Genomic DNA, 10,564 nt, shown 5'->3' with positions numbered 1-10,564 from the left:
CCTGTGGCCACCGATCTACGGTGGCCAGGGAGCCCTTGGTGCTCTGTTCTCCTCGGTGGCGAGGAAGCAAGAGGGAAAGGGGAGAGTATAAAGGGAGAGATGAGAGCGGATGAGAGAGGAAAATAAATGAGAAATAGGGTTTCAAAATCCTTATTGAGTCTTATAACCTACAAGCGAAACGGCGTCGTTTGAACAAGGGCGTCCTGCGCGTCCGAAGAAGGGTATAACTACACTTTTAATCCCTGTGGCTTTGTAAACTCACCCAGCGTGTTTTCATATTTGGGGTAAATCCCTGTTTAGGTCACTCCGCATTTTGTAATGTTGGATTATCTTTTATCAATGAAGTTTTTTTATTTTTATTTTGAGCTCTGATTTCATTTTTTTTATAATTTAGTACTTTATTGCCTTTAAATACTCTTGTGTTTATATTTGAGTTTGGATCATTGTACTTTAGTTTGTTCATACTTATGTAGAATACTTTTCTTGCACGTTCATTATAGTCACTGATCTTGTACATTATACATGTTTCTGTGACTGTTTGAGTATGGTTTTAAAATTCATAAATATTATATTTTAGTCACCATTTTATATGTTATTCCATTGTTTTTAATATTTGACTCTGGTAATGATGTTTATAAAGGTTCCATTTTAGTCACGAATGCAAGTTTCAATTTCATGTTTTGAGTTTTAAATTTCATAATTCTTTCATTTTGATCACTGAACGCAATTCCGGATCATTTTATTTCGAGCCACTCATTTTGTAGTATTTATATTTTAGTCATTGCCTTGTTATCATTCCAATTTTTGTTGATATATGATTTTTGAGTGTGAAACTCATTATTCTTTTCATTTTGGCCACTGTTTGCTTACCTTTGACTTTAGGATTAATGCTCTTGCATGTCTACTACTTTATATTACATTTCATTTTAGTCCATAACTCTGTTATAGGTGGAAATGAATCTATTCATGCTTTTAATTCTATGTTTAGCCTTGTATTTATTTTGGTCAGTATCTATGGTTTAGTGTTTAAAGTTTGAGGTTTATCATCCATTAGGGCCTTGTTGTTATGTTTCGGTTAGTTTTAATCCTTGAAATTATTGTATGAATTGTTTGTGTTCCATTTTCATTGTAATTATATATGTATTTTTTACAGATTTAAATTAAGCTAAATTGTTTTGTATTCATATATTAACTTGGTTTGTTCAGTTTTTATTATTTTGTATTCTAAATCATGATGTTTGCAAATTATTACTTATGTCTCTAATATGTATGCATGAATATATATTATGTTAATTAACCTTACATATTTATGTATGTATTTGTTGGTTATTATAAATGCTTATTTATTAATTAAATTTTATTTCATATTTACTCGAATATTTTCAAGAATGCGAATTTGTAGAACGGGCGTGGAAAGTATCACTTGATCGAAGTGGTACAATCCGACACGATGTTCTAACGAAATGGGTTTTGAAATGAATGGATTTCATTTTAGTCAATTAATTCATTTTATTTCATGTTGAACAATGTAATGTATGTTTTTAAATAGCAATTTATTTTATGCAAAGATCGATTTTCATTTTATATTTGATTCATGTTTTTTTTAATATCAATGAGAAGGGAATATTCTAATAATGATACGAAATATTAGAGTTAGCTTTTCCGACGGAGGATTGCTAATTTTGATATTTCTTTTCGAGTTAAAGAATTTTCTCTATTTATTTAATTCGAATCAAATTAATCAATGTTCAATAAATGGATCACATTTTAATTTCATATTCGATTTATAAGTTCCGCCATTTACGACAACATGTAAGCGATCCAGTAGCAGTTTTTGGGCGCTGTGGGGTGTTAATCCTTCTCCACGCGTAACCGACTCCCGAACTCGTTTTAATACGATTTCTGGTAAACGCATGCCATTTTTGTCTTAAAAATGATTTTTACTTAAAATTGTTTTAGAAAACGTTTTTTAACTATTCGACTTACCTAATCCAAAGGTCGATAGCGACTCTATTCAATTTAATTCAAATTAATCCAAAATCGCCCAATTTTTTTCAAAATAAAGTCATAATTATTTTTTTAAATAATATTTAATTATTTTACCTAAAAATTGTTATGACAAATATCATTAAATTATGCATAATTAAAATTCAATTCAATTTATAATTCAAACAAATATATATAATTCAATTTCACTCAAATTTTATAAAATCAATTCAAAAAAAAATTAAGTGAATATTGTATAGGATTGGCAACGGAACATAACAAGTTAAAATTTTAAGTAAATACACCCTTATTAATCCTTGAGAAGATACTCAAAAAGAAATAATTATAAGATTCATCTACATTTCAGACCCAAAAAAAGATGCAAAATTAATAATGATGATGGTAATAATAAATAATAAAAGATCAAAAAAACTTTGTTTGGAAGTTTCTGGTAACGATGTCTTCCAATGTCGGGTCTTCTTATCATCATATTCGACATGGTCAAGGCTGCATGAAGAGCTGAATCAAATTTGCTACCACCTAACAATAGTACTCCATATCCTAGTCTCCCACAACATAAGCTTTCTCTTCGTAGTATTTTTTTTCACTCTGCGTCTTCTTCGCGTTGCGTTTCTACATTGAAGCGAGCACCGGGAATTAGAGGAATATCAAGCATACCAACAGATTCAGTGTTAAACATCATGTATCATGGCGTAATAAACGCAAAAAGTTAGGATGCACGTCTATAAACACCCTCATTCAGATTTATATCTCATGCCGAAATGTTCAACGATATCCGGAGTCGGCTAATAACATCCAGAAAGCAAGCACCTAGCAAGTAATGTTATTCCGAAACAAGGTGAACAACTCCCAATCAAGTTGCATTACTAGTTATTAACAATAAAGTGATAAACGCGAACACCAAAAACCATGCAGTGTAAGTACATACCAAGTAAGCCTCGTGATTGGCAACTATCCTTTGGGCTACCGAACTTGTGGTTATACTTTTAGGGCTTTCAAGTATCCGAAAAATTCCCGTGCCTTTGGGAACTGCATATGGATCGGTTTCACCCTGTAGGAAGCAAGGTATTTTAAATCGATAGACATAAGGGGTCATAACAAATAGAAAAAAAATCAGAGGTTAACTTAAATCTGAAAACCTACAGGCAACAAAGTGTTACTCTCTGAAATTGTCCCGTGCACTACCAATGAAATGTTGAATGTTGTAATCTGTTCAAAATAAAGTAGCTTGAAAATGCCTCTCTCATTTTAAAAGAGAAAAATATAGCAGCAGTAGTAGGCAAATAATACAAGTTGCCAATAGCATAGCTGTAGAGACTACAGAATAACAGAAATGAACAATTTTTTTTTTGATAGAATACAGAAATGAACAATGATATATATATATATATATGCGATTTGCTATACTGATGAAAACCAAATCAAATGGTATGGTACAAGTATCTAATGAATGGACATGCTTGGGCAAATAAAGTGGTTTGGTTAAAAGCTAGGATGCATTTACCTGGAACCAAAAGAATTATCACAGCTCAAATTTTGGTTTATAAGGTTAGATGCATTCTTTTCTAAAGAAATTAATAAAATGGACCATAATAATTAGGAGTAGAATCAATCAAGGTTTCTTAGGGGACAATTTTGCATAGGCATATTACCGATTATAAACTTAAGAGAAGAAAATTACATACCATGTCCTTTGTAACTCCCCACGGTGCACCAATGATTACTTCATCGACATAACGACAAGCTATTACACTAAGAGTGCGCTCAAGTAAATGCATAATCGGATAGGGTATTCCCCTTTGCTCACTGCAAGAAAGGAGATTCATAAATTATTTCTTGCAAGAAAGGAGAACAAATATTAGTTTCATCCTTCCTATAACTCAATTGTCCCAACAATATTTAAATGGTAATAAACTAGAGACAGAAGAAAAAAAAACATGACATGGATACGGTACCTCACAATATGGTCAGCATGGATACCAACTAGCAAAAAGTCTCCAAGCTGCCTTGCCTTCTTGAGGATCTGAGTAGACATAAAAGTTGGCTTACGGACATGGACAAAATGGAATGAGTTGAAAAGTTCCTCTTACTAGAAAATCAAGAGCCATTTAGCATAAATTAAGGGTCTCAAATTATAGTAAAACCTCTAAAATAATATGATTAGGACTAAGAGAAAAGATAGCGCAATGCACTTCAACAAAGAAAATGGGTATCTGTGATAATATGAGGTACTATTTTTCTAATACTAGAGTAACAAAACTTGGTAAGAAGAAGAGCATTGGTCTATCTTACAGCAACATATAGTAAGAAAACTTGGTGAGATGAAGAGCAATCACCAAATTGTCAATATGTCGCATGTTTATGCCATCATAATAACATAACCAACAAGAAAATAAGTCAAGGAGTAAGTATAAACAAGTGAATAATACCTCCACATGCCCTGCATGAAAGAGATCGAATGCCCCATCAATGTAGACAATACGAGCATTTGGTCCAGGACCCTGAGGAAAAACTGAATGAGATTGACAGGGACAGAGACCCAGGCATTACACAAAAGTCTACCATTAAGGGAGAAAAAAAAGCATAAAGGGAGAAAGAAAGCGAAAGAAGAGCAGAATCTGCTCCGCCGGGACCACCGCCTCTCGTACCCTTGTCACTCTTCCTCAACTAGGATAAATAAGAAAATAGCTCTTAGCACTTGCACAAAAATGTTTGCATGCCACCAGATGCAACAGGCTGTTGCCTATCGATCCACATTCATATTTTCAAGTTTGCCAACAAATTTTTTTAGACCAGCTCTCCAAAAATGATCTTTCATGCAAATGATTTATGTGCACACATATATACATACATATGCATGTATAATAATCTATTAACCATCCAGCATGCAAGTTATTTGGATTTTATGTTCATGATGGTTACCCCTCCATAGAAACTTGATTGTATTTATGCAACATATCTTTAATGAAATAGATGGTGAGGGGATTATGTGTCACAGTGGCAGGAGGTCAATTTGGTTATGTCAAGACAAATACTATAGAAAATGATGAATTTTGTCGGCCTAATTCAAAGAAAAATGTCATAAAATCATCTTCCAAAGAAAAGAAAATATGACTTTGTATGCTTTCACCGAGCAAACTTGGTGAGAGACAAGTGTTTCGCACTAACACTTTTTGTTGAAAGATCTTAAAGATTTTACACTTTCTTCCCTTTATTCCATGTTCACATTGCCTAAAATTATAATTTGTTATTGAGGGCAAATCTTGAAGGAACTCGTGTAAGATCCTTAATATAAAGCTTAGTTTCTCCTCCTCTCAATCTACAAAAGACGTCCAAATGATATTTTTTTCACAAGGCATTGGATGATCCTTTTTCTATTAGGAAGGTAAATTACCTTCTGTGAAAGACTATACATATAGGAAAATAGGATTAGTTCACTTTTTTCTATTTTAAAGCGATATAAAATTAAATTACCTTTTCTTCCACCTAGTGCATGGTGTCTTTTTTTTGGGGGGGGGGGGGTGAAGCCATGTGTTAGAAACATACATCATCCAAGCTTTTCCAAGTGGCAGTCATTTTTTTCATTACTTACTCTTTTGAGGCTGGTAACTAAGTGAAAAAAAATAGTATTAGTACCTTTCCATTTGAGAATTGCACAATCCGCCGGGATGTTGGTAGAAATTGAGAAAGCTGACTCCTCTGTGATTGTTGTCTTTTGCCTGAATCTCCCTCAGAGCTTTTATTATCCTTCATAGAAGAAAGTATTCTTCCTACGTACATATAAGTTGTGAAATAATTAAAAACAATGTTACACTTAGCACATAATTTACAGAAGCTAGTAAATGACAAGCCCCAATCAAAGGAATGTTAAGCATGTCTCAAGGAAATTCCAGTACCTACAATATCCGTGCTGGAGACACCTTCAGTGCGCTTAATCTGCTTGTAGTGGCCAGCTTTCTTTGCTAAGGCATAAGCATCAGTTCCGTCTGGGAGAAGGCAAGGATCATCACCATGTATTATGTAGTCAATCTTATGCTCATTGAACAGAGTGTTCATGAACTTCTCAGTAATTGCATAGGGGGCATTTGCTATTACTTGATCCACCCACTTCAATCCACTGACAAGTGCCAGCCTGGAGAGAACTTCAATTAAGATACGTAGAACCATCAACTAAATCAATTAAAAGAGAGGAGCCAGCACAACAAACAAACCATCAAAGGTAACACCAGCACCAGGGCAGCCTGATAAGTTTGATGCAAATAACATATCTAAGATATAAAACCTTCTAACACATACAGTATTGTAAACAAAATTGTCGCACCAGTTAACTAGCCTCTACAATCCATCTTGTTCATGAACTAACGAAACAAGCATACATGAAGTTGTGAGGATTCGATTCTACAAAGAAATCTGTAATTATTGCTTTGGCTTCTTCCATTTTGCACTTCAGCTCTGGATACATTACATATTATTTTCCTACTTTTTTCTTTCAATTAATTTTCTCACATATTATGGACGCCATAGCCTCTTGTGCTGTACTTATTTCAATCGTCAAAACAAGATATTTTTTTGGACAAATACAAACCTAGATATTAAGAATGCTTTCTATGTTATTACAACTTAAACATAGTTGATGGCTTTCAATGTTATTACAACTTAAACATAGTTGATGATGATCGAAATTTCATACATAAAAGGAAAATAGAACAAACCACAAATGAAATAGAGATTGTGAAATCAAAATACCAAACTAAAACCCCACAGACACCCAGGAAAAAAAAAGAAAAAAAAAGAAGTGCCTCATGAATACCTCTCTTCCATGGATAGAACAGGAGGGCCTTTATTTGTAACAATCTCCTCGTCACTCACAATACCCACAACTAATTCATCCCCTAAAGCTTTAGCTTGCCTCAAAGCATTAGCATGTCCATAATGCATGAGATCAAAGCATCCATCCATGTAAACCCGTATGCGCTTCCTCTCACGTTTCTTCTTGAGAAAGATCCCAAAATTCGACAAACCGTAAGAAGGAAAAACTCCAATCCCACCAAAATAAGAAGTGGAAAACCCAAGCAAGGCAGCTGTTACCATTAAACCGCCAAACAGATGCGTAGAGCTATACAACCAATCCCAAATCCAATTGTTAGTCTCATATTCCATTGTCATTTCTCTTCAAATTCGAGGAGACACAAAACCTGCAAAACAACAATACCAGGAGCTTTTCTCAGAAAACACAAAATTTCACACGTCTACAATTTCCGGACCTTTTGATCTAACTTCGGACGAAAATCATAGACCTCAAAGGAAATCATCGCACATATTTTCCTACTTTTGCACAAAATAAATCAGAGCGAATCCGAAACTCGGAAACAATTATAACAAATATTATAAAAATGTGTTATAGGACTCGAAATGCATTTAAATTCCAAATACACGCAGAAATGAAGGATCATAAGCTGGATTTGTTGGAACAATTCACAAATCTGAATCTTACCCAAATATCATAGGAATTGGGATATGAGAAGATGATAGAACGAATCTTTACCCCCTTTTTTTCTTTTACTTTTGGTTTCCGTAGTGTTCGTGTCTCCTCCTTTTCTTTCTCCTCCTCCTTTGTTCTTTCTTTTCCCTTTTGTTTTTTTTTTTCAATTTTCTTTTTTGCTTCTGTACCACGGATTTCTGACAAAGAGCTGTACCAGACTATATATGTGTGTGTATATATACATAATTTTCTTCTATTAAATTAATTAAATAAAAATAAATTTCTCATTCGAAAAGATCCTCCATCTTTCTTTGAACTAATTAGACCCTTCCTTTTCTTTTAAATATTAAAAATATCTTCGATTTATATAGTATTGTTTTATTTATTTATTTATTTATTTATTAACGTGTCGGCTCCACGAATCCCATTTTCTTCAATCTAAAGTCTTAACGAAAGGCTAGCTTTGACCAGATGTTCTTAATTTTTTAATATTATTTTATTTTCACTATAAGAAAATTCTATAATTTCAATAATAGTATTTAATAAATGAATTACAGTAGGTTATCACGTCGGACACTTTCTTAACACAAAAACAAAATGACAAACATATGCTTAAATTAGTTAGGGTAAACTGGGTATTTAATAAATAAAATATCAGTTTTGAATTGTTTAATATCTAAATTTTTAACTTTTAAATTATATTTAATGTTTAATTTTTTTTTCATTTTAGTACCTCACCGTTAATAAAGATTTAAACTATGACTGTTATATGATGATATTGATATTATCTAAAATACACAAATTATTATTATATAATCACGATAAACACAATATAACTCTAACTTAAATTTATTATGACTAATTTATCTTATGTTTTGTTTAGGTTCGTTAAACAAGTAGATGGATCTTCCAACACAAATAATCAATCATAATCCATCTATTATTTTATTAAATCATTTGAATATTAAAAATTATAAAATAATCTTCTAATCATATGTTTTTTTTATGTCCCAACTATTAAAGTTATAATTATTCATTGTGTTTCAAAATTGTTTTTTTAATTCGTTTTTTTTAATTGATGATAGTTTAAGTTAAGCATTAACATATTGACTAAGATTTAAATTCAATATAGAAATAACATATATATTCAGGACCCTAAATGTATAAGTATCCTATATGTATAGGATGACAATTTTATTCGAATATGACAAGCTCCAACCCAATCTGATCGTGTCAGATTTTTTAAGAAGTAAAGTCGGATCGAATTCGGGTGGAGGTTAAAAAATTTCGATTCGACCCGAGTATAATAATATAATTTCCTTAAAAATTATTATTTTTAATTAAATCCTTATTTTTTACCATGTCAGGTCGGATTTATACTCTAAACAATCGGATCGAATATATAAGTTGGATGATATATTTACGATCGGTCGAAACGAAGATATAATTTTTTTAAGTTGGGTCGGATTTAGGTAGAGGATAACTATTTTTGGGTTGGGTTGGGTAGATCCAAAACTTGACCTGTTGTCATTCCTCTCTCTTTATAGATAGCAGTGACAGATGCACTACACTCCCATAAGGGCCAAGTGCATCTCATTATTTTAGAAATATAGTTAAATTTAACTTAATGTGTTAAGAAAAAAAGAAAACAATTATAATTTTTGTATACACATTATTTTTAAAAAAATAAAATTAAAATTTTAGACCTCATTCTTAAATTTCTTGATCCGCCACTAATAGATAGAAATATCTTACCCCAAAAAAAAATAATACATATATGTAAATACCATCTTTGTAGACTAATGTTTTACAATTATCTATTGATATAGATTTTACTCGACAGCAAGCTTCCTCAGCTGCATATCCGCCATTGCCTTTCCTGCAACAAGTAACAAAACACGCATTCGAGACACAATGATGAACGAGAAAAGCAAGCAATGAAGCATTCGAAGTGGTTCAAGAATGCCACCTTCAGCAGACACGGGTGTCAAGCAACGGCGGCGCTGGTGGTAAACCACGTGCTTCACCGTTTCTCCACGCCCTAGCGCCGCCGGAGGCGCGTCTTTGCATGGCTGCTTCTCCGCCGTGACTTCCCTACTGCACTGGATTTGTTCTGAACAAAATAAAGGCAGAAAACATAAATTAATATCCCAAGTGATTAATTAGCCTCTACAAAAGCAAAAATACCTGAGGGGAGAGAAGCCGTTGGCTTAGAACTAGAAGAAAGCAATGGCGAGTACATGTACTCGCCAACCATCTTCATCTTCATCTTCTTGTTTTCTTTAATGTGTTCTTTCGATTTCGGTCCTGAAAACCGAAAGAAACCATTAATGGGAAAAAGAAAAGAAAATGAAAGAGCAAGTAGAGTTGAGAAAGGGTAGTACCAGAGAGTGGAGAAAGGAGAGGAGCAAACATGTAAGAGTCGGACTTCAAGTAGTTCAAAACATTGCTGAATAGTTTCTTCTTCTTGGTAATTTGCTTCTTTTGAACTCCTAATGGCCGGCTTTTTGATTTCTCCATTTTTTTCCTGTTTTTGCAGATGCAAGGAACAGAGCAAGGGTTTTTCAAGAAGAACTGTTTTCGGTTTTGGTTTTTCAAGAAGAACTGGTTAATGCATGGCGGTTAGAGTTGTACACCGTTGCGTTTCTGAATAATGATGCTACGTGTCTTTCGAATCTTTTGGTTTTTCAAGAAGAACTGGTTAATACATGGCGGTTAGTATTGCCCTTTTGCCTCTTTCGTTTTGGGTAAATTACATGTGTAGTATCTAAATAATCAATTATAATCTATTTTGATATTTAAATTTTTATTTTTTATAAGAATATTTAACATTTAGTTTTTGTTTCGTTTTAGTACCTCGTCGTTAAATATTTAACGAGTAATTTGCACGTGACATTTTTTTATAGAAAAATTACATCATTTATCACCCAATTATATTCTCACTCCTATTTTAATCATTAAAGATTAAATTTTCTTAATTTGATTACTTAATTTTCAAATTAATCTTAATTCAATCAATCTAACTTTCAAATTTATTTATTTATTATTTTTAATTATATATTAATAAAATAATAA

General features: G+C 32.6%; 1 protein-coding gene across 2 annotated transcripts; it reads right to left on the bottom strand.

Moving 5' to 3' along the window:
- Positions 1 to 2,357: 2,357 nt before the first annotated feature.
- LOC120166339 (ethanolamine-phosphate cytidylyltransferase-like) lies at positions 2,358 to 7,712 on the bottom strand. Of its 2 annotated transcripts, none has more exons than XM_039175613.1 (10): positions 7,553 to 7,712; positions 6,818 to 7,202; positions 5,904 to 6,139; positions 5,644 to 5,777; positions 4,437 to 4,508; positions 3,963 to 4,030; positions 3,693 to 3,813; positions 3,151 to 3,216; positions 2,936 to 3,058; positions 2,358 to 2,619 (listed from the first exon to the last, which is right to left on the bottom strand). In XM_039175613.1, exons 2-10 carry the CDS (start codon positions 7,171 to 7,173, stop codon positions 2,548 to 2,550), a joined length of 1,248 nt encoding a protein of 415 aa, XP_039031544.1. In that variant the 5' UTR covers positions 7,174 to 7,202; positions 7,553 to 7,712; the 3' UTR covers positions 2,358 to 2,547. The 2 variants fall into 2 exon arrangements, with proteins under 2 accessions (XP_039031544.1, XP_039031543.1); XM_039175612.1 differs by having other exon boundaries at positions 7,502 to 7,698.
- Positions 7,713 to 10,564: the final 2,852 nt, after the last annotated feature.

The sequence above is a fragment of the Hibiscus syriacus genome, unplaced genomic scaffold, assembly GCF_006381635.1.
Source record: "Hibiscus syriacus cultivar Baekdansim isolate YM2019G1 unplaced genomic scaffold, ASM638163v2 tig00111635_pilon, whole genome shotgun sequence".
NCBI classification, from domain to species: Eukaryota; Viridiplantae; Streptophyta; class Magnoliopsida; order Malvales; family Malvaceae; genus Hibiscus; species Hibiscus syriacus.
The sequence above is the reverse complement of the archived record's forward strand: the minus strand, read 5'-3'. Positions and strand labels throughout refer to the sequence as shown.

Excerpts from the sequence above, each read along its gene's own strand:
- LOC120166339 (XM_039175613.1), bottom strand. The coding sequence starts at position 7,173 with ATGACAATGGAATATGAGACTAACAATTGGATTTGGGATTGGTTGTAT. Across the intron at positions 4,031-4,436 it reads TTCATGCAGGGCATGTGGAG|ATCCTCAAGAAGGCAAGGCA; the intron begins GTATTATTCACT and ends ATGTCTACTCAG. Across the intron at positions 3,059-3,150 it reads AGAGTAACACTTTGTTGCCT|GGTGAAACCGATCCATATGC; the intron begins GTAGGTTTTCAG and ends TGCTTCCTACAG.